This window comes from Ursus maritimus, unplaced genomic scaffold (assembly GCF_017311325.1).
Source record: "Ursus maritimus isolate PB19 unplaced genomic scaffold, ASM1731132v1 scaffold_14, whole genome shotgun sequence".
Classification (NCBI taxonomy): Eukaryota; Metazoa; Chordata; class Mammalia; order Carnivora; family Ursidae; genus Ursus; species Ursus maritimus.
In genome coordinates, this window is record NW_024423786.1 from 68,746,042 (window position 1) to 68,770,538 (window position 24,497).

At 45.8% G+C, this 24,497-nt stretch overlaps 1 protein-coding gene across 2 annotated transcripts in view; it reads right to left on the minus strand.

Moving 5' to 3' along the window:
* PRPSAP2 (phosphoribosyl pyrophosphate synthetase associated protein 2) overlaps nucleotides 1–24,497 on the minus strand; it is a 46,535-nt gene that overhangs the window by 17,028 nt on the left and 5,010 nt on the right. Inside the window, exons 2-8 of one of the 2 annotated variants that reach the window (XM_040630132.1) lie at nucleotides 24,157–24,253; nucleotides 23,757–23,907; nucleotides 22,689–22,741; nucleotides 20,525–20,591; nucleotides 16,652–16,824; nucleotides 14,175–14,290; nucleotides 5,015–5,070 (exon numbers count right to left, since the gene is read on the minus strand). In XM_040630132.1, coding sequence (XP_040486066.1) covers nucleotides 5,015–5,070; nucleotides 14,175–14,290; nucleotides 16,652–16,824; nucleotides 20,525–20,591; nucleotides 22,689–22,741; nucleotides 23,757–23,875 — 584 coding nt within the window. In that variant the 5' untranslated portion in view covers nucleotides 23,876–23,907; nucleotides 24,157–24,253. The remainder of the gene's footprint in view (nucleotides 1–5,014; nucleotides 5,071–14,174; nucleotides 14,291–16,651; nucleotides 16,825–20,524; nucleotides 20,592–22,688; nucleotides 22,742–23,756; nucleotides 23,908–24,156; nucleotides 24,254–24,497) is intronic. The other variant, XM_040630133.1, reaches the window with a different exon arrangement.

The window sequence follows — 24,497 nt, forward strand, 5'->3', positions numbered from 1 at the left end:
TCTCCCACTTCGTTATCCTTCCTCAAAGTCTAAGTAGCACCTATACATGCACTGAGTGGGTGGGCAAGTCCATCGCAGTCCCACTTGGCCAACACCCAAATCCCATAATCCCTGGTGTGGGAAACAGCCAAAGAAGTGATTAGTGGCCCCACTACCTTGCAGGAGACAACACACAGCTGCCTCACCGTGGACCCCTTTCTTCAACCCCTCTCGTCTGTGAGAGATAAGAAATGCTGACCTCCTAGCTAGAGACGATCAGAGGAAGTAACGCCGATGTCTTCACACCAGCTGCTGTGACAGAATACCACAGACTGGGGGTGCCTGAACAACAGAAATGGGTTTCGCACAGCTCTGGAGGCTAGAAGCCCAAGACGAGGGCACGGCAGAGCCGGTGCTCGGTGACGTCCTGGTTTGCAGATGGCCCTTGTCTCTACGGTGCCCTCGCGCAGCAGAGGGCAGAGAGCCAGTAAACACTTGACTCTTCTCACAAGAGCACCAATCCCAGACAGGAGGGCTCCACCTTCATGACCTGATCACTTTCCAAAGGCCTCACCTCCTAATACCATTACATTGGGGGTTAGGATTTCAAGATGAATTCTGGGGGGACACACACACTCCATCCATGATTGTAGCGAAAACATCTGACACTACACATAAGCTCCCTGAAGGGATCTTCTCAGGCCTCATCAGACCCGACGCAATAAACATGTGAATGGATAAATGACAACACGGGGGGCGCCCGGCTGGCTCAGTCGGTGAAGCGCCTGCCTTCGGCGCAGGTCGTGATCTCGGGGTCCCAGGATCGAGTCCCTCATGGGGCTCCCTGCTCAGCGGGGAGTCTGCTTCTCCCTCTCCCTCTCTGCTTTCCCTCTCTCTCTCTCAAATAAATAAATGAAATCTTAAAAAAAAAAATGACAAACACTGTAGTGAAGCTGACCCTTGAAACAACACAGGTTTGAACTGCACAGGCTCATTTACGGGTAGATTTTTTTAATGAATACAGTGCAATGATGTAAATGTATTTTCTCTTCTGATTTTAATACCATTTTCTTTTCCCTGCCTTACTCGTAGTAAGAATACAGTATACAATACAAATGACAAAGTATCTGTTAATCGACTGTTTATGGTCTCAGTAAGGTTCTAGTCAACAGCAGTCTATTAGTAATTACGTTCTGGGGGAGTCAAAGGTTGTGCGTGGATTTCTGAAGCACGGGGGGCAGTGGGGTGGGCGCCCTAAGACCCGTGTTGCTCAGGAGTCAACTGTACTAACAAAAGCCAAATAAACTGAGCCAGAGGTTACCACAAAAATAATATCTCATCAACAAATGGTATGAGATGTAAAGTGAGCATTAAGTTTCGAGAAGCCTATCCATACGGGCGAGACAAAGGAAAATTCGTCAGATTCTTTGGGTATTTAGTGGGAAAAAAAAAAGTATCAAAATGCACCATTGCCACTTCTGCTTCCGCTAAGATGGGAGAACTCCTGCTGCGAAGTACAACTAAACCCGGGATATCATATACGAAACAAATGTCAGACGTCTCTAAAGGTGGAGAGGAGAACACAGACTGTCTGGGGCCTTGAGACTGCTGGAATGACAAGGTGGTCATTCTTCTGGCCTTTTTGTCTCATTATCACAGACTTGCAGCTGGAGAAGCAGGCAACCCCAAAATGCCAACAGGCACATACCAAAAAAGCCCAAACAAAAGCCTGCTTTCTCTAGCCACAGGACCAAGAAAGGGGCAGCCTCCCAAGTCAGAAAATGTTAACACAGTAAGTGCCCTGCTCCGGCCAACCGCCACAGAAAAGCCAGCTACACCACTCCCGACACGAGCAAAGGTCAAGTAGGGGGTCTACCCTTCCTCCCTTGCCAGGCTATAATGATGAGCCCCAAACACTCCAACGGGGCAGTTTCAGAGAAGGCCAAGGAGGGAGCTGGGACTTTCAACCCTACCGAGCGGTAATGACCCCCCACCCCCCAGTGTCAGTGCAGCGTGAACCCTGGACTTCCAACCCCACTCAGCAGTAAAGAGATGCCTTTCCCTCTCTCCTCTGAGGTGGTGTCAGGGGAGGCCTCGTGGAGTCAGGACTCTCACCAACCCAGTGGTAACGAGGCCACTCCCCACTTGGTGTCAGTAGAGGGGTCACAGGGAGAGTACTCCCACTTCCACCTACTTGTGGGTGTTCTGATCTGATTCTTACTACAAAGCTACAGTAATCAAACCAGTGCGGTATTGACATACAGACAACAGAACAGATCCGAGAGTCCAGAAATAAACACAAACATTTATGGCCAACTGACTCTGGATGAGAATACCAAAGCCATTCAAGGGGGAGAGAACAGTCTTTTCAAGAAATGGTTCGGACGACCAGATGATCTGGTGGGAAAGAAAGAAGCTGACGCCTCCCTCCATATAAAAAAATGAACTCAACATGCATCAACCACCTAAACTGAGAGCTAAAGCTAAACCACCGGGAGAAAACTTAACGACCTTGGATGTAGCAAAGGCTTCGTATATAAGATGCCAGAAGCAAAAGCAGTAACAACACAGCTAACCTGGACTTCATAAAAATTAAAAACTTTTGTGTGTTGAGGGCATCATCAGGACAGGTAAAAGAACGATGCTTGGATGGCTCAGTGGGTTAAGCGTCTGCCTTCGGCTCAGGTCATGATCCCAGGGTCCTGGAACTAAGCCCCGACTCGGGCTCCCTGATCAGCGGGGAGTCTGCTTCTCTCACTGCCTGCTGTTCCCCCTGCTTGTAATCTCTCTCTCTGACAAATAAATACAATCTTAGAAAAAAACAAAACAAAAACACAAAGGCAAAAGGCAAAAGGCAACAAACAGAATGGGGTAAAACATTTGCAAATCTTCTATCTGATAAGGACCTAGTATCCAGAATATATAAAGAACTCCTACAACTCAACCACAAAAAACAAACAATCCAATTAAAAAATGTGGGGGCGCCTGGGTGGCACAGCGGTTAAGCGTCTGCCTTCGGCTCAGGGCGTGATCCCGGCATTATGGGATCGAGCCCCACATCAGGCTCCTCCGCTATGAGCCTGCTTCTTCCTCTCCCACTCCCCCTGCTTGTGTTCCCTCTGTCGCTGGCTGTCTCTATCTCTGTCAAATAAATAAATAAAATCTTTAAAAAAAAAAAAAGTGCAAAAGACTTGAACAGGCATTTCTCCAAAGATACACCAATGGCCAATAAGCACATGAAAAAACATTCAACATCCTTCGTCGTTAGAGAAGTGCAAATCAAAACCACGGTGAGAGACCACTTACTTCACACCCACCAGGATGGCCATAACAATAGTAATAATAATAATACAACAGAAAACACGTGTTGGTAAGAATGTGGAGGATTCACATTCCTGGTGAGAATGTGAAATGGTGTAGCCGCTGTAGTTTAGCGGTCCCTCAAAAACGTAAGCGTAGAATCGCCATACACCCAGCACTTTTAATCCTTGGTACACATCCACGAGAAATGAAAACATACATCGACACAGCCACTTGTACACAAATGTTCACAGCAGAACTCTTCATAACAGCCAAAAGGGGGCAATAACCCAAATGCCCTTCAATACGGGAACGGATAAACAGTGTGGCTTACCTACACGGTGGATATTAATCAGCTGTAAAAAGGAATAAATGACTGATAACACTACGATGTGGATGAACCTGGGAAACAGGACGCTATGAGAAAGAAACCATGCCCAAGAGGCCATGTACTGTACGATTCCATTTATATGAAACGTCCAAGATAGGCGAATCCAGAGACAGAACGCAGATTGGTGGTTGCCGGGGGCTGGGGAGAGAAGCGCATGGAGAGTGATTTCTTGATGGGCACGGGGTGTTCCTCTAGAGAAAAAGCTTTGAAACCTGAGGGGTGGTGGCTGCACAACACTGTGAAGGCAGGAGCCGCCAACGAATTATATACTTTAAAATGATTAATTACACCTTGTGTGATTCTCACCTTAACAACAACTAAAAGCCTGTATATCAGACAAATTACTACATTAAAACTGATCCAGCACAATGCCTGGGAAAGTGTCTGAGAGGCTTGCACTTCAAAATGAGTCATGGTTTACGATGACTTCATCAAATGGACGATATAAGATTCCAGCGATAGAGCTTCTCGAAGGAAGTGTGGTGTGGGCACAGCCTTGGCTGCAATGGACACGGTGACTTTATGTTTTTATCACAAGTGCCAGCCCAATTTATTTACTATCCTAAATGTCCTTCATCATTTATAATGGAAAACTGCTTACTGAAATGCCTTTCAAATCACCGGCCTCCTGTCTGCAAGCTCTCCCTCATCCTTCAATATTAACAGCCTGCGGGGCCCAGGATGGACGTATCTATGAGTTCTTATACTCTGCAGGGCTTCACACGGACCCAGTGAGTAAAGCCATTCAATCACGGGACATAATTTTAAGAGAGCTTTTTTTGGGACGCCTGGGTGGCTCAGTCGGTTAGGGATCTGACTCTTGATTTCGGCTCAGGTCATGATCACAGGGTCATGAGATCGAGCCCCACACTGGGCTCTGCACTGGGCGTGGACCCTGCTTAAGATTCTCTTTCTCCCTCCCTCCCTATCTAAAAAAGGAAAAAAGGGGGGGGGCTTTTTAAGGAAAAAGCCTTTCTTCCTAGGTTTGCTTTTGTTCTCTCCCTTTCCAAAAAAGTGGCTTCTCCAGAAAACATGGGTATATGAAATCCTCTCAACCCCAAACCACTTTAAATATGGCATTACTGATTCATCATTACTCCAGCATACATGTAACTCTCAGCACTGCCCTATTTGTATGCCTCCGGGTGTTTTTGTCCTGTAAAATGTCACTTTTTAACACATACCAATAAGTGGCCTCTCGGCTGGATACAATTCTGTTAATAAATTACTGAGTTCTTGCAATAAAAGGCAATAAACAACTACAAAGTATATTCACTGGTGTTGTGAACACCATGGATTTGAAACACCTTGTATTTGAAGGAGTAGTCCCGAGCTCCCGCCTACCTCTTGGCTGAGGCTGGAGATTTGGCCACGATCACTGCATTCCTGTAATCCGGGATCTGTGACAGACAAGAGGTCAGGGATTACTCCCAGGTCTCCGTGAGGCTGTTCACACCAATACCCAACAGTCGATAAGAAAGAACATTCCAATACTCAAAAATGTGATCTGGTCACTTGAAAGTTTTCCAAAAAGAGAAAAAGTTCAAAGCAAATTTCCCCTTTGGAAAATGAAGAAACTCCTACCTACAAAAAAGTACTATGAAGGTATGAGCCTCATAGATTGAAGACAAAAGAGTAGGCTAATTGCTGATTAGTTCATATCCACGTGCTGGCAAATACTGACAATGGGGCATAAAGACATTTTTATCAAGTCAACAGGAAGTCCTCTCACAAATCCCCATTGCATGCAATTTCCCAATGCCAGGATGACACCCACCCAACGTGAACCCAAGGTAACTGTCCAGTTCTGAATCCGTGCTGTCCAAACAGAGGATTCCCGGGTCTCAGTTCCGGAATACTGAAGAAACCAATTTGTTAAAGGATAATCACGATGGCGGGGTTTTATAAAGATATGAAGAACCCTTACGAAAATAACTAAAATATCGGTCTACTTTGGAGTCTTTTACTGGTGAGCATTTGAAGTGATCTGTGCTAGTGATGAAAACTGAAGATGGACCCATTAGCAACTTCTAAGAGTTCAGAAGATGGTACTCTTTCTAGGCTGTGCAGTGGCTTGTTTCTGACTTCATCCTGGCCCTATTTTCAGATTATGTTCTGGACATTTAAACACTTCACTAAATTATATGATTTCATTCAATATATCCTCATTGCTTGTTTTCTCACAATTATGCTAGCTCAATCATTTTCCACGTAAGCATTAATAACCTTTAGCACCTCGTATGATGCCTAGTACTTGGGAAGCACTAAATAATACTTAGTGAATGAACAAAAAGTGATTAATTTGAAGACAGCTCTAATACAGATGTACCCAGCATAACCACATGAATCGGACATCTTCAGAGGAGAGCCTAATTCATCCGATGCTATCAGGGAGTAAAGTAGCAAAAAACGTTCTCATTTAGGTGCTTTCCTTATTTGCGCTGGAAGTTTCTTAACTGTGTTAGGTACTTGTCTCACCAAATATCATCAAACAGCACTAAACCAAGCCGAGAGAAGAAGTAACAACAAAGGAAAACAGTTAATAAAGCAAATAAGAGGAGGCTTTAAAAGAAAGGACGTTTGGGGAGCCCAGGTAGCATAGCTGGTTGAGTGCCCGACTCTTGGTTTCAGCTCAGGTCGTGATCTCAGGGTCGTGAGATCGAGCCCCACATCGGCTCCGTGCTGAGTACGGAGTCTGCTTGAGTTTCTCTCTCCCTCTTCCTCTGCCCCTCCCTGCCATGTTCTCTAAAATAAATACATAAATCTTAAAAAAAAGAAAAGAAAGGTCTATTTTTTCCTCAGGAGCTAAGATGGGAAATCATAAACATAAAGAAAGAACAACTTGCTAAGAAAAAGAACCAGAAAGAAATCTACGAAGTGGGAATCATTACAGCCCAAGTAAGAAGCTCGGTAGCCAGCTGCCAGGGCGGCAGAAGGGACGCAGATGAAGGCCAAGCCTGGGAGACCTTGAGGGATTTTCCCACAATGCTGGATGTAAGGATACAAAACTTGAAAAAAAAAGTTAAGCAACAGAGACTAGATTCAAAATTTTCAACATCTAACAGTTCCCAAAGGAAAGGATGAGAGAACAGAAGGGATGAGACACGGAGATTACAGGGAGAGAAACCGCCCAGAGAACGGCAGGGCCCCGATGAGCATCTACCAAGCTCACTGCAAACAGGATCTACTCACACGCATGACGCTGAAAGTTCAAAGCACAGCAGAACAATGAAACAGCACTTTAGATGGGGGGATTCCGGCCCGCCCCTAAAAAACACACACTAGAGCTCGATCACACTAGAAATCGAGAAAGGGAAAAATTCAAATAACATAGTATTGCTTTAGTCAATCAATCTGCAAAATGAAGAGCAGAGAGAAACAGAGACCATCGTATGTACTGTTGGTGGGAGTATACACGAATACAGCCCCTTTGGAAAACCGCAATTTTTCATATCTGTTAAAATATTAAATTTTCAGAAAATTGCAATTTTTGCAATATCAAGGTATTAAAAACAGACACTTTTCAATCAAGCAATTCCACTTTCTAAGATTTTTTCAGAAAAACATGTAAGTAATCAGACAGCCAATAAGTACAAGAATTTTCAATGCAGTTTTACTTATAATTTCATTTTTTAAGTAATGTCTACACCCGATGTGGGGCTCGAACTCGCAACCTTAGACCAAGAGTTGAATGCTCTACCCATTGAGCCAGCCAGGTGTTCCTTATGATAAATTTTTAAAATCAAGTATTTCACTTAAAAGAGTGAAAAATTACGCGGCACCTGCATGGCTCAGTGGGTTAAGCGTCTGCCTTCAGCTCAGGTCACAATCCAGGGGTCCTGGGATTAAGCCCATGTCAGGCTCCCCGCTCAGAGGGGAGCCTGCTTCTCCCTCTCCCTCTGTCCCTCCCCCCGTTTGTGTATGTTCTCTCTCTCTCTCTCTCAAATAAATAAAATCTTTTTTTTTAAAGATTTTTATTTATTTATTTGACAGACAGACAGCGAGAGAGGGAACACAAGCAGGGGGAGTGGGAGAGGGAGAAGCAGGCTTCCCGCTGAGCAGGGAGCCCATTGTGGGGCTCGATCCCAGGACCCCGGGATCTTGACCTGAGCCAAAGGCAGACGCCCAACGACTGAGCCACCCAGGCGCCCCAATAAATAAAATCTTAATTTTTAAAAAAAAGTGAAAAAGTAAAACAACCTAATATCCAATCAAGAGGAAAATGGTTGAAAAACACTGTGGCTCATTTAAACTTGTGCTTTAAACATTTAAACATGCAGCTATTTAAACTTCATTAAACTTAAAGAAGATGATTGGGCTCTCCATTCACACTAGCCACATGTGACAAGCGGCTGCCACGCCACTAGAACATTTTCAAGATCACGGGAAGTTCTCCTGGACATCACGGATGTAAACTGAGGACTATTGTGTAGCAACTGTAAACAAAGCAATAACCCTACATAGCTTCGCACGGAAAGTCCTCCACGTACAGCACAGCAAAGAAAAGAAGGTGCAGAACATGGGGCGCCTGGGTGGCACAGCGGTTAAACGTCTGCCTTCGGCTCAGGGCGTGATCCCGGCATTATGGGATCGAGCCCCACATCAGGCTCCTCCGCTGGAAGCCTGCTTCTTCCTCTCCCACTCCCCCTGCTTGTGTTCCCTCTCTCGCTGGCTGTCTCTATCTCTGTTGAATAAATAAAATCTTTAAAAAAAAAAAAAAAAGAACAAGGCAAACAATATGGCAACTGTTTTTTTAAAAAAACCATCCACAGATCAGAGGCTCCTGTCTGGCTCAGTGGGTAGAGCATGAGACTCTTGATCTCGGGGTCATAACTTCGAGCCCCACATTGGGGACAGAACTTACTTAAAAAAAAAAAAAAAGGAAAAGCACTCACAAATCAACATCTGTTAACTATGCAGACAAGGAGGCAAATAAAAGAGAAAGGCCTGAGAGGACACAGGACACAAGGCAAGCTGCTAGCAAGGTTACCCCTGCGGAGGGGCCCAGGAGCAGGCGGGGGCCCAGGGAAGCCAGGGCTTTACCACTAGTGTCAGAATGACTACAGACACACACGCATGTCCCGACACTGCCACCATCGATGTAAAGTTTCATTTTTCAGTTGTTAGAAGATGACTCTTACTATCGAGTGGAGGGGAAAACACACCACATGTCAGGAAACTCTGGTAATTTTCCCCTGAAGCATTAGGGGAAAACATCATCAGGGCCACCACCGTGGAACCCCAAGGAATCAAACTGCCCTCCACCCCACGCTCCCTTGCTATGTACACCCCTACCCTCGTCCCTGGTTTCTCAGTCCCTGCCGTATCTCGTTTCTGTGATGACGGTGGCTTGATACAAAGACACCAAGAAGAACACAGAGGGGAAAAAAAAAAAAGTAACTCAAGAATCAGAAACAAGATAACTCTAGAAGCTCCTATTTATTTATTTATTTTTAAAGATTTTATTTATTTATTTGAAAGAGAGAGAGAACAAGCAGGGGGAGCTGCAGGCAGAGGGAGAGGGAGAAGCAGGCTTCCCGCCCGATATGGGGCTCAATCCCAGGACCCCGAGATCATGACCTGAGCTGAAGGCAATCGCTTAACTAACTGAGCCACCCAGCACCCGAAGAAGCTCCTACTTAAAAAATTAATGGGATGGGATCTGTACATACACCATAGACATATACCTGTAGCCCCCACTTCATCATTTCCCTAAAAAATCCTGGTGCAGATGGGGGCGCCTGGGTGGCTCAGTTGGTTAAGCGTCCAACTCTTGGTTCGGCTCAGGTCATAATCTCACGGGTCATAGGACTGAGCCCCACTCCTTGCTTAGGGAGCCTGCTTGAAGATTCTCTCCCCCTCCCACACCCGTGCATGCGTGTGTGCTCTCTAAAATAACTAAATAAATAATTTTTTAAAAAGAAAGAAAGATACTTGTAGTCCTCCTCTTCGACATTTCCTTAAAAAATCCTGGTGCGGGGCGCCTGGGTGGCTCGGTGGGTTAAGTGTCTGCCTTCAGCTCAGGTCATGATCTTCAGGTCCTGGGATTGAGCCCTGCGTCCAGCTCCATGCTCAGCGGGGAGTCTGCTTCTCCCTCTCCCTCTGCCCCTTCCCACCACCCCCCACTGCCCCCTGGTTCATATGCTCTCTCTCTCTCTCTCTCAAATAAATAAAATCTTTTTTAAAAAATCCCGGAGCAGACCAATGATTTCTAGAATTGTCACTGTAACATTCAGTCATTTTTTAAAAAACATGTGCTGTATTTAATCAATACCCAGACAACACGCACCACAGTGCAACTGTGGGCAGGAGAAACTGCCAGACTCCCAGGTGAGAGCACCAAAGCTGCAAGGCAGTGAGCATCCAATTATCCGGACATGCCTTCCAACTCTGGCAGAAAGCATGTAAATTCCAGGGATGCCTAGAGAGAAACAGAGTGTGAGCCGTCAAATAGGAAGATGTCAGCATCACTCCTGCAGAACAGGGTCACTAAGTGACACGAAGGCACTGTGTCACACTGTAATCCGGAGTGTTTTCTTCTTTCCTGACGATCTAAATAACGTAAACCTTAACTGACAGCATCTTCGATTCAGTACAATGTGGTACTAAAACAAGTACACTATAAAAGGCAAAATGAACAAAAGTCCTTTCGAACAGTGAGCTCCCATATGGTATTTCAGTGTTGATAGCCTGCTTTAATTTATATTTATGAATGAAGGACAGAGAATCTTAAAACTACCATGCTCGGCGTTATCACCGCTAGCTTGCCATCAAAAACAAAGAACCATTTTCCTTGTCTGCTGNNACGAATGGTATAAGAGGGAATTCAACCCTGAGAGTTCAATCCTTTCCAACAGTGAAGCCTAAAATGGGATTTTTCAAGTGGAAGGCAGCCTTGTACAGAGGCAGAAGCCTACAATAAGGGGCCACGGCTAGGGACGCTCAAGGAGCTTCAAGTCTGGCCTCCGGACCAGCACCGGGGGCCACAGCCCAGACTCAGCAGGCCAACGGGTGCCTCCCAAGAGGCACTCCCGCCATTTACGCCTCAATACGTCAGCATACAACGTGCCTGGTACCTTGAATGGACACATCCTAAAACCTCACAAGATGTAAACATTAGTCTATATGAGTCTACACCGGCTCCTCTATTTCTTTTAAAACTCTAGGTTCCTTCATGTGGATAGCTCTTATATGGACCATGTTCTCCCACATACCCGAGTCTCATCTTCTGCTGCCTCTCTCTGTCTGGACCCTACTTTCCTGCCCCGTCAACACACTTGCTGTTGCTCTCCCATGCTTTCTCTCTCTCCCTCTATCGGGAATCACATTCAGGTAAATTCTACTCCATATTGTTTCCTGAACTTTTTATAGTTTGTATGTTTCTTGTGTATAACTTTAAAGAAAATAGACTATAGTTTAGTCTTTCAAAAATACTTAAAATTCATTTTCACTACTGAGGGCCAAGGTTAACTGTTTGAGGGTAGATACGTAGCCCAATGGAATGAAACTAACGACTGTAAATAAACACAAACGTCTATGCCCAGGTTTTTTTTTTTTTTGACAAGGATTTTTTTTTTACAAAGCCATTCAACAGGGAAATAAGTCTTTTCAACAAATGGAGCTGGAACCACTAGATATCACATGCTAAAGAACAAAGTTAAACCCCTCCCTCACACCATATACAAAAATTAACTCCAAATGGGTCAACCTAAACATAAGAACTAAAACTGAAAGACTCTCAGAAGAAAACACAGAGGTAAATCTTAATGACTCTGGATTTGATGTTTTCTTAGAGCAAAGCGTGAGTAACAAAAGAAAAAAAAAAAAAACACCACAGATAAACTGGACTTCTTCGAAGTTAATATCTTTTGTGCATCAAAGGACAATATCTATCAAGAAAGTGAAAACACAAACCACAGAATGGTGGGAAATATTTACAAATCACATATCCAAAAGGACTAGTGTCCAGTATATAGATAAAGAACTCCTACAACTCCATAAAAAGATAAACAGCCCAATTAAAAAATGGGCAAAGAATCTGAACAAACATTTATCCAAAGATGACAGACGGGTGCACCCGGCTGCCTCAGTTTGTAGAGCGTGTGGCTTGATCTTGGAGTCGTGAGTTTGAGCCCCACACTGGGTGCAGAGATTAAATAAATTTTTTTTAAAAACCACAAAGAAGACACACAAGTGGCCGATAAACACGCGAACAGATGCTCAACATCATTAGTCATTAGGGGCTACAAATCAAAACCACAGTGGGATTCCACTTTATAACCACTAGAATGGCTATAATGAAAAAATAAATGCCAGTAAGGATGTGATTGTGAAGAAACTGAAAATCTCATACACTCCTGGTTAGAATGTAAGTGCCGTAGCCACCCTGGCAAATAGTCTGGCAGTTCCTCAAAATGTTAAATGCAGAATTACCATATAATCAAGTAATTCTAATGCTAGGTGTGTATCGAAGAGACAAAGATACGTCCACAATAAGAGCATATGTCCACCAGAAACTTGTGCATGAAGGTGCACAGAGCATTACTCACAACAGTCGGAAGATGGGAACGACCCAAACGTCCATCAATGCATGAATGAACAGGGGTACATACGTACAATGGAATATTACTCAGCCATCAAAAGGAGTGAGGTCCTGATACTTGCTACCGCGTTCATGAGCCTGAAAAGCATTAAGCTAAGTGAATGAAGCCCAACACAAAAGGTCGCTTATTGTACGATCCCCTGTATATGAAATGTCCAGCACAGGCAAATCCAGAGCCAGAAAGCGCATGCGTGGCTGCCAGGGAACTGGGGGAGGCAGGAATGGGGAGTGATTATGTAGCGAGTACAGGGTGTTCTTCTGGAGTGGCGACAATGGTCCAGACAGAGGTGACAGACATTGTACAACACTGCATGACTAAATACCACCCAACTGTTTGTGTTAAACTGGTTAATTTCATGTTACCTGGATTTCATCCCAGTGGGGGAAAAAAAACTGAATGTGTCTGCTTATCTAGACTCCTTAAGGAAAACCACAGGGTAGAAACGGAGAGATCTATATGAAATCCATACTAACAAATGGCCAGAATCCAGAATAAAAACCAGAAAGCAGCCCACACATAAACCCAACGAAGAAGAAACAAAAGTGCGTTAGGCGCCTTTCCACAGAACAGGAAATCCACGAAGAGATGCTCAACTTCTTACGTCATCAGAGAACTACCCACCGAAGCGACACCGAGACACCACGGTGGAGCCATTCAACTGGCGAAAACTGTAAATTCTCGTAATGTACGTATTGGAACAAGATGGAGCCAAAGACCATCTTGGTGCCCTGCTGCTGGGAATGTAAGTTGGCATAAATGCTTTGGGAAAAATGAAACACGCGCCGGCCACAGGAGACACGGGACACACAGGCGAGCGCTCGCAGGCACACTACCACAGCGGCGAAACCGTGATAGAGCCGCACGGTGTTTCTCCGCGTCAAAACGGACGCGCTGTGACACACGACCTGGAGGAAACTTACTAATGTCACACCATTGGAGAAACTCCCCCCCAGGTTACACCATGTGATTCTTCTTTTACAAGGTTAAAAATACACATATTGTGTGTGTTTTGGTCTTTGAATGGCATCTCTGTGTGCAACTACGTATGAGATAAGACCACATACAAAGAAATTCAGAGAAGGACGAGACTCAGGATGGTGGCTCCCTCGGGTGGGGGGCGGAGATCTGACAGAACAGGGACCACGTGAGTGGACGTCGGTTACGACGCATCTAGTTTTCTTGCTGGGTGGTGGGATCACGGATGCTACCACAACAGACGGATGGACAGAGAGAGGCAGGGCGATGGCTATGCAAATGAGGGCCAGGTCCACGCACGGACCAGTGATGAGAGTCATGTGTCAAGATCACAACTAGCCCTATTCTAGGTACCTGAGGCCCCAAAGGAAACCCAGCAATTTGAAGAGCTTAGCAAAAGAGAGAAATTACAGATTAAGACTTTTTAAATACACTGCATTACATTTATCAAAGTAAATAGTACTTTATTATTTTATTATTATTTTTTATTTAAAGATTTTATTTATTTATTTGACAGAGAGAGACACAGCCAGCGAGAGAGGGAACACAAGCAGGGGGAGTGCGAGAGGAAGAAGCAGGCTCCCAGCAGAGAAGCCTGATGTGGGGCTCGATCCCAGAATGCCGGGATCACGCCCTGAGCCGAAGGCAGACGCTTAACGACTGAGCCACCCAGGCGCCCCTATTTTATTATTATTTTTTAAGTAGGTTCCACGTGAGGCTCCATGGCCCAACACAGGGCTGGAACTCATGATCCTGAGATCAAGACTCAGATGTTTAACCAACTGAGCCACCCGGGCACCCCAGGAAATAGTACTTTAAGCAGAATACACCAAGTTTTAGTTCTTTACAGACAGCCTAAGGAAATGGAAATGTATCTTTTCAACCTTAAGCAGAATGTTAAAATGCAGAAGTATGAGCTAGCTCACCTCTTCTTGAATATACTGTAGTAGGAATGGAGAAGCTCTTAAATTATCAACAGGAATATTGAAGAAGCCTTGAATTTCCTTCTGGTGCAAATCCATAGTAATGAGATGAGTTAGACCTTTGGAAACAAAGCAGACACAAACACATGCATAGTTAAATAATCAGTCCCAGTGTATGAACTAAGCATATACAAAATACGATACTATATATAATAGCTATTAAAAAACTGCTCTCTCATCAAAAAGCCTCAGTATCTTTACTTCTCAGACTTTTGAGTTCAATGAGACTGTGAGAGAACAGAAAATATAAATATAGTGGTCTCTGCCTCCGTCCCTGACACAGGGCTCCTATAACTCCCGTATATTCCTAAGCAATAAGAGCGCTAGGAGCACCTTTTGTTCTGACGACGTGACTCCAGCGGGCCCTTGGATGGGGAGACCAAGAAAGACCGAGCCGTGATTAGACGTTTGGAATCTTCACCTCCCATTCTGCAGAGAGGGGAGAGGGGCTGGAAATGGAGTCAATAATTGACTGAGGAAGCAGAGGCTTCGGGGAGCTGCCAGGCTGGAGATGAACAGGTGGAGCTGCTGGGAGACTGGTGCATGTCGAGAGATCACAGGCTCTGCGGGCCCCCCCACATCCTGCACCCTCTTATCTCTTCCATCTGGATGTTCACCTGTATTCTTGATCAGATGCTTTTACGAGGAAGTGGCAAACAGTAAGTGAACAGTTCTCCTGAGTTCTGTGGGCCGCTCTGGCAAAGTAATCGAATCCAAGGGGTGGGTCCTGGGAACCTCTGATTTACAGATTGGTCAGACGCACAGGTGACAACCTGGCCTTGCCGTTGGCATGGGGGAGGGGCTGTCTTGTGGGACTGAGCCCTTAACCTGTGGGATCTGACACTATCTTAGGGACTGAGCCCTTAACCTGTGAGATCTGACGCTATCTCCAGAATTTAGTTAAACTACAGGATACCTAGCTGGTGTCGTGGAGAAATGCGAAGTGTAGGGAAAAACCCTACACACTTGGTGACCGGAAGTGTCAGAAGTAACGTCTTCCGTGTGTGAGCAGAAGAGACACATAGGGGGTGCCTGGGTGGCGCAGCGGTTAAGCGTCTGCCTTTGGCTCAGGGCGTGATCCTGGCGTTATGGGATCGAGCCCCACATCAGGCTCCTCTGCTATGAGCCTGCTTCTTCCTCTCCCACTCCCCCTGCTTGTGTTCCCTCTCTCGCTGGCTGTCTCTATCTCTGTCGAATGAATAAATAAAACCTTTAAAAAAAAAAAAAAGAAGAAGAGACACATAGGAGGTGAAGGGGCTCTTCCCTACTCAGAAGGGACAGACTGGGTGGTTTTCTTACGCTGAGATACACGTCAATTTATAGTCTTCAAATAGCAAAGATAATAGTAAGGAAGAAATGTCTCGGATAATTCTACGAGACCAAGTTACATCTCCTTGAAGGTTCCTTAGCAGGCAGAGCAAAGCCATATTAAGACAAATTAGTGTCTTGAGATCTTAAAACAAATACTGATCTTAAGATATTAAGACAAACTGCACAGGCCTATCTCTGGAGAAAATGAAAAACCTTCACCCCCACTGGCTCCTTAAAGGATACTTGAAATGATCACCAGGAAAGTTAAGGAAAATCCGACTGGGAAAGTTTTTAAAAAGCAAAACTTGCCCAAAAGAGCAGGAAAGTCAATCTGGTGACCCAGGCAGGATCAAGGCCAGAAGAAAAGAGCAGAATCTTTCTGGAAGGTTCGATGAGCTAGCCTGCTCTCTTCGGCCAGCTTTTAAAACTCTGAGGACTAACTTTTCAATGGGTTATACTGTTGAGGTGGGGTTCGGGTTCTATTAGATTTGGGTGTGTGGGGTTTCTCCGCCTTCTTCGGAAGGCTACGGTAGAAACTTTATTCCACAGTTAGTATCTGTGTTCAAATGCAGCGATACGGGGGCTGTCTTGTCCTTTCCTCTCTGTTCCAGGGCTCTGGGACATGTGGTTTCTAGAGTCACACACACACACATGCATAGTAACAACTCTGAAGCTTATTTAGAAACAAGGGGAGACACTTAGGATGTGACCTGAAAATACATGACACAAAATAACACGGATGGTTGCAAAATATGCCAATTCATCATGGATGAGACTAAAAGTTGCTGTCGTGTTAGAGTGCTTGGTTCCAAAAATGCCTTTTTACCCTTCAAAAACGGCTTTAATGCGATTTTAACTTGTCATTGCAATGTAATTTTTTCAACAAAGAATTTAGGGAAAAGTAAGTCCTTCTCCTTAACTTTGTGTTTTAAAGGGTTGGGAACAGGAGAGAATTCTCTGCACTGCTTTCTCTTTATAAATTAGTTGTCTTAAAAAGGTCTTTTTTTTCTGTTTAGCGTTCTAATTTAGTTAAGACAAGGGTTTACAATGTCTAAGGCAAACGTCAAACGCCCAGGCCCTCAATAATGTCAAGGATCTGCCATTCTCACCAGCTTTGCACATCATCGAAGCCAGCAATTTGGAAACAATGGAGCCCCTTTTTCTCATCTTGCACTGTTTGCTGTAAGGAAAGTAGGGAATCACGCCGATAATGCTTTTGGCACAAGAGGTCTTACACGCGTACACCATAATCAGCAGCTCCATGACGGTGGTGTTCACATCCCTGCATTCCAAGAGAGGAGAGCCCAAAAGGAACGTAAGACGTGATTATTAATATCGCCCTGTTCGCATTGTGCTACTCACGCCTCTACTGAGACCTAAGGCTCGAGACAGAAAAGGGACAAATAAGTTCCCACGGTCCCTCACAGCCGATGACCCTACTTCCCTTTTCCCCGAAAGAACAACCCAGTCAGAAGGGAGAGACTCCACGGGCTCCCACCGCCAAGTGTAACGCACCCTACAAGCCGGCCTGCCCTCCGCCATGAGAGACGAACTTTGCACACCAAAGTTACTCTGCAATTAGCTCTCCGGATGACGCCCTAACCACCCCCCGACACCCCACTCCGCCCCGCCCCCACCCCGCCTACTGGAACCAGCGATTCTCCCTCTCCTGCCTCCACCATCAGCTCGGCACACTCCCCCGGCTTGCACCCATCAGCCTAGAAACACTGCTGTTCCCTTAGAGATCACTGGTGACCACTTTTCCCACTGCCCTGTTTCTTTGCTCCCCTGTGTATACACCTCGAGAGCTGTCTACACTCGTGATCTCGCTCTCTCCCAAACACGTGCCAATCCAGGTTATCCGTGACCTCCACATGCCTAGATCCAAGGACAATTCTCCTCCTCCTCTCACCTGAGCTGTGGGCAGCAGCGCCCATGGCTGCTCGCCCTGCCTGACCCACCTGGCTTCTAGAACTTCTCGCTGTTCTCCTGTTCTGCCCTACTTGGCTTCTTTCGCTGGTTCCCCTTCTCCCCACTTTCCTGCCCAACACTCATTCATGTGCGCCCCCTTTGGCCTCCCCTCATCCCTTGGGCTTCTCATCTAGTTTCACAGCTTTCTAGAAGCTGGAGACTCCAGGTCACAGCCCCCAGTCCAAGCTTCTCTTCTCAACTCCAGTCTAGCAAATCCAACCGCTCCCTGATGACAGTGCCACTCGAGAGTCTGTTAAGACACCTCAACACTTAACACCCCCAACTGAACTGCTCTTTGCTCCCCAAAGCCTGCTGCATCATAAAAGCTTTTCCATCGCGGTTATTGGCGACACAACTCCTCCAGTTTACCGAGGACAGAAACGGAGGGGCCCTTCACTGCTCTCCCCTCTGGAAGGTTAGAGCATCTCACCGCTGCAAAGCTGCAGTGCTGTGCTGGGGCCGGGCCGGGCTCCCTGTCAAGCAAGTGACGTCCCTGCCCCTGGGCAGTCCCTCTGCAGCCCCCTCTCCACAGGGCGGCCGGCTGGACCCTCGAGCACAAGTCACGTCAGGCACTCCGCTGCCCAAGACCCAGAAATGCTCTCCCACTTAGCCACGGCCCCACAATGGCTCCCAAGGCCCCTTCATCATCTGCCCATCACCCCACCTCTCTGCTCTCCCCTCCTACACTCCCTGCTCCCCTCAGTCCAGCCACACTCAACGCTTTGTCATCCTCCTCTCGCCTGAGACCCTGCGCCCTAATGCTCTCTGGTGGCCACCTGGCTTACGTCCCCACCTTCTTCTAGTTTGGGGCAAATGTCACGTGCTCACTGAGGCCTGCCCCGCCTGCCCTCTCTCCACACTGCCCCCCCCCACCATCACTCCCAATCCCTGCCCTGCTGTTGAGGCTTTTTTCCGTAGCACTCATCGTCTTCTCACAAACTAGACAATCTACTTATTAGGTTAGCTGCATGTCTCAGAAAACAGACTCCACGAGGGACAAGGGTCTCTACCTGTTTTCATCATTCACACATCTCGCACACCTGGAACAGTGTCTGGCACACAGTAAACATTCAATCGATATTTGTTAATGAATGAATGAGTGAAGGGAGACACAGAACACGCGGGCGAATGGGTTCTCTGTTACTATCTGACCCGATGGCTGAGACTTTCAGGAAAGCATTGTTTGTGAAAGGGGAGGAGGGGACGACCCAAGAGTGGGTGCAAAGTTACACCGAGGGTCCCAAGCCATGCTTGCTGGGGCGCCGCTGTTCTGGAAGCTGCTCAAAGGGTTGCCAGAGCTAACCTCAAATCACGACCTTGTCTGAATGGCTGGGTAAGTGGAGCTACGGGGCAGCGTTTCCTTCATTTAAAACTTTTCTCATACTTTTAGCGCCCACCGTTAGTCTATTCTAAAATGAAACCTAAGATGTATCTGACGACATCAAATCTCAACGTTAACTATTTCATAAAGACCCCTCTGGCCAGGCTCTCCACAACTGCCAAGACTAAGAATTCCTGAGTTCACACAAGGTCACGGTTCGGAACAATGCAAAACGAGACATGTAGACGGTTTTCGCTGCGGGAATAAGACACCAACAAGAGGCAGGGGCAGAATGATAAGTGTTGAAATAAGCCAAAAAGAAAGAAAAGGAGAGGGATGGAAGGACCTAGAAACAGGCAGGATTACATGAGCCACGCTGCCGAAGCCCTGAATCCTAAGTCCACTTTGGCCTTCAAGGCCCACTTATCCCCTTGTGCAAGGCAAGTGATGTCTGTGCATTTATCCAAATGGGTTCACACGTGTCTGTAGGGAGATAAAAGGACCGCAGACACCCAGGAGCCAGAAGCGACGTAAGGCGTTCTGTGCTCCGTGCTTTCCCCACCCCAGTGACGGAAGGTGACGGACAGGTGTCGGCACAGGGGAGTTCCCCACCCTCCCCCTTCGGCCGGCTGGGGAAAGAGGACAGCGGTGGCAGGGGCCACAAGAACTCGGTGCCTCCTAGCACAAGTTGGCCAAGGATGCTAAGTGGCCCAGAGGAAATGAAACTAGGGAACCTCAGCAAAGGCCAGTCACCCCTCCCTTCTTCAGCTCACACATGCTCCCAGGAGGGCCTGGGATGCAATGACAGGTCCCCTTCTACTCCTCTTTCCCGGAAGAGCCGGGTGGCTACGAGATTTCATCCCCATGAACCAAAGACCACGACAGATGTTGAAAATGTAGGTGAAAATATCTGTGTTCCGCGTCTAAGTTCTCCTGAAACGTGGCTCCTCTTCCCTTTCTTTGGTATTTGTTACACGTAGAAACGGAAATCTAACTTGCAGCAAAATTTCCCATCTCTAAGCTAAAAATGACGCCCTATGCACACTGATGCAGACATTATCAAAAACCGCTCCGAGTGACGAACTTTCATATACGGCGGCGGGCGGGGACGTGTGTGCACAGAGCGGTCTCTGAGCCAAAAATGATGCAGCCGACCTCACTACACTGACTCTTCCACACCCGGCCCACACCGCTGTGACAATGTCCAGAACACACGTCCGCCAAACGTCACACCAGACAGGAGTACATACGCCTTCAATACATCCTTTTACCTTCTCCGCTCATTTGTCTACACAACAAAATAAAAACTGGTGATCATTTTTAAACTGCCCGCAGTCAAAGCTTTAATTAAGAACCCCAAGTAAGTAAACGGCTCTCCTCCTGCCTTCTTTGGGGTACTAGAAGAGTGTCCCTGCGAGTTTTATCAAATTCGGGCTATGCAGAGGCAGTGTAATGGGTTCTATTCTCCTTAAGAACCTCTACTCCAAGACTTGGTGACTCCCACCCTTCCAGAACACCGAAAGAACACCTAGAAGTCAGCAGTTACGTCAGAAAAATGAGCAGACTAAGACATACTAATTTTCAAATGATCATAATTCTTCCTGCCCAGTTAGCTCTTATTACTCTAAACGCTCACGCCCAGAAAGAAAAACCCAGAGAGCGACACCGCGTCTGTTCGGTAAGGACTCACTTTGAGACAGTTTGGATGATGAAAACATCCTTTCCCCTCACGGATTCTTGAATCTGTACTCTTGTCTCTGGCAGGAAAAGAAAAAAAAAGGGGGGAAGGTGAAAAACATATATAATTTACGTTTTTGAAAATACACAAAAAATCTGCTTCATCCCCAATGTTATAAAATATGGAAACTGGAACCGTTAAAAGAAACTCATGAGGTTTTAGGTGCTGTAAAGGGTAATGAACACACTGGCATTAACCACACTTTTTATTTTTTTTAGGGGGGGGCAGGGACAGAGGGAGAGAGAGGATCTCAAGCAGGCTCCACACCGAGCACAGAGCCCGACATGGGGCTCGATCTCACAACCCTGAGATCATGACCTGAGCCGAAACCAAGAGTCAGACGCTTAACCACCTGAGCCACCCGGGCGCCCCTAACCACACTTTTTAAATATGTCAGGTTACCTTACGTGCTTCAAAAAGAATTCCATTTCTGACTTGGAACAAGAAAATCTACCCTTCTTACTTCTCTCACGTAGACAGTGAGTGCTACGCCATGCTGAGCACAGTATCTCTAAGGGAAATTACTCATTCATAAAACCAGCACAATTAAGAACTTATTAGGTGGGACGCCTGGGTGGCTCAGTCATTTAGGCATCTGCCTTCAGCTCAGGTCATGATTACAGGGTCCTGGGATCGAGCCCCGCATCAGTCTCCTTGTTCGGTAGGGAGCCTGCTTCTCCCTCTGCCTCTACTCGTATGCTCGTGTTCTAACAAATAAAAAAATAAAATCTTTAAAAAAAAAAAAAACTTATTAGGCAATAAATGTTATAATAATGCTGTGAGAGAAAGAAATAAGGTCCAGCATCCCTATCCTCAAAAAACGTCTGATCAGCCATAATTAGACAAATGCAGAATGGGCCATTCTTCAAAGTCAACGTCATGTGAAGAAAAGAATCATTCTAGATTAGGAGAAACTAAAGAGATAAAAGAACATACTGCTTGAGCCAAGAATCCTGGTTTGGAAAAAAATAAACAAAAAACCCAGCTATAAAAGGCTCTCCAGGACAACTAGGGAAATCTGAACACAGACTAGATACTAGATAATTAGAGAATGATCGTGAATTTCTTTCAGTGTGACAATGGTGTATTCCTGCAAGAGAAAGTGCTTATTCTCGAGAAACACGGTCAAGCACTGAGGGCTTAAGTGACCTGATGCCTGCAACTTACTTGCAAAAGATTCCACACATACACATTCACATTGTCAAATATTACCTGTTGAATCCAAGTAGCAGACATACGGATGGATATTCACAGCACTATTCTCTCAGCTTTTTTGTAGGTCTGAACATTTTGGTTAAAAATGTTGGAAAAAACCAGAATACGTGTTTACAAAGGAATATGGTACCAAGGAAAGCAAATGAGCTTTAGAGTCGGGGAGAGCTGGGTTTGAATCCTGAGTCTGCTACTTTGGGGACCTTGTACCGAACCTCACCCTTGAACGCGGTTCTTCAGTATCTGATAGCAGCGAGGAATCCACAAATGTCAGTTCCTGCCTTTCTTCCCAGTAGACGCCAAGTACTTTCGCTGCCCTCATTCGTGGACCCGAAGGGTGGACCGACCTCCTCCCGGGCCTTCCGCCACCAGCTCTCCCTTACCTCCCCTTCCAGACTACACAAAGGACATCATGCAGTCCCCTATGGCGGCAGATTAAATCATCTGCAGGTTAGAAAGCCCCGAGCTCAGCACGGGATCTGCTTGAGATTCTCTCTCCCTCTCCCTCCCCACTTATGCGCATGCTCGCTCTCTAAAATAAATAAATCTTAAAAAAAAAAAAAAAAAAGAATAACAACCAATTGATACTGTGGCCACACAGGGTTTTCTCATCCTGCCTAAGGGGACATACACTCAGACAACTGCTGAGATATTCCCATTCAGTGGACAGGTGCACGCATCTCTGTGGTTTTTACTGGATGAGGTCTGAGAGCTGCAGTTCTAGCCCCCACGTGCTCCATATCCAGCTGGTATCAGTAGGAGCTAAAGCACCCCTGTCGCCCGACTTCTTGCGGAACTAACAGGCCACTGGGTCCAACTGTTTCAAGAGTGGACGATGAGGGACTGAGCCAGCATGTCACATTTCACGAAAAGATAAACGTAACACAAGTCCAAGATAGCTCACCTCTGTTAGGTTCCTGGTAAACCTGCACTTTGCCCATCTCCACCCCCAGCCGCCTAGAGAAGAGAAAGGGGGGGAAATGTTGAAAAGGTAATAGAGACAGAATCCATCCATCCAACATCTTTACAGTTTGAGGATGCTTCATAAATTCATGAAAAGAAGATAAAGCAAAATAAAATAGAGGCACTGTCATTATAAAATTGAAAGTGGATATGCTACTGTTCTTCACTCCGTTACCTAACCCCCCACCGCCACCCCGCACCGACCCCAAGAAGGCCTCCGGAGTCCTGCTCAGCCTGCCTCACCAACCGTTTCCTTGTGCCCTGTGCCCTCCAGCTATGCTCCTGGGCCATACCAACACCTCCTACTGCACACCACAGGGCCTTTGCACCTTCTGTCCCTTCTGCCTAGAGGGTTTCTCAATTCACATACCATCCCCTTGGTTTAAAAGGCACCCGAGCCCCCAAGCTAAAGCAGAACAACTGCCCAAATCATTTCTTTCACACTGATTTCTTCACACTATCTATCACCACCTGAAATTTTGTTTTGTTGACTTCCTTCTTGTCTGGCTCCCCAACTAAATACGAGAAGGAAGGATCTTGACTGGTTTGCTCACCATTAATCCCCAATATCTAGATCAAGACCGAGTACCCAGCAGGATCTTCAATCTTTATTTACTGTCTTTTTTTTTTTTTATTTTGTTAGTTAATATACAGTGCTATATCGGTTTCTGGAGAACCTTTATTTAATAAGTAAGACTATACTGAACTGTAATCTAAATAAACTATTTTCGTACAGAAAACACTCCACTGTTCTCTACAGTCAAGTAATTCTACACACGTGTGGCACCTGACACAATCCCTGGCACTCATGAGGACCCCCAAATGCCTGCTGAATGAACATGTCGGCAGTTACGACAGTTTACAAAAAGGTTAGCCCTTAATATACGGAGAATACGCAGATTAACGACAAAATACCTGCGGTCGAGCTGAACAATCCGCGCTCTTGCAATCATCAAATTTAACACATCACAAAATGAATATGGGTTTTAACGGTATGATTATAACTCACTCAGCAATCTTCTTTGAGAGCTCCATACACGATGAATTAGAATTTGCTGAAAACAACACCAGGCCTCCTTTGGTTACGTTCATCTTGGTTTCTAATTCAGGCGGCGCCACACAAAACATCAAAACCTTCTTGGTTTTCCAATTCTCAGAGCCTACGAGGATTAGAAGTATATTAACAACTGCCAGAGAATATGAAATTCACCTGAATGGACTTTTTTTTTTTAAATAGCCAATGACTTAAGCTGAAGATTAGTGTTCACCATCATGGAGTCTCTTATGTCACATCTATGCATGGACAAATAAAAAGTTTGTTTGGATTTTAGGGTTCCGAATTTATGGAAGTATGTTATTATATGAGTTAATTAGTTTTCATGACCACTGGGAATAAATGATAAACTTACAAGAAAGGCGGAGCTGAAGAGCTCAGTGTTTTACTGTTTTGCTGCTTAAAGTCAATTATGGACAACCTCCTTTTATTCTCTGACAACAAAATTCCTCCTGGATTAACACACAGAAAAATGGCAGAGCCATTAGCAAGGACATGGACTGATCAACCCTTAAATAATGAATAAATAACCCATCTATTCCCAGCTTTTCCTATATTAACTATTTGCCCCAAAACCTCCCCCTGGCCTGCCAGCTGCCTCTCTGATGCCCTGAGCCGTGTCTAAGGCAGACCTCACCACCTGCGTTTTCCTGAACTGGAACACAAGGCTGACCAAATAATAACCCTGAGGGGAAG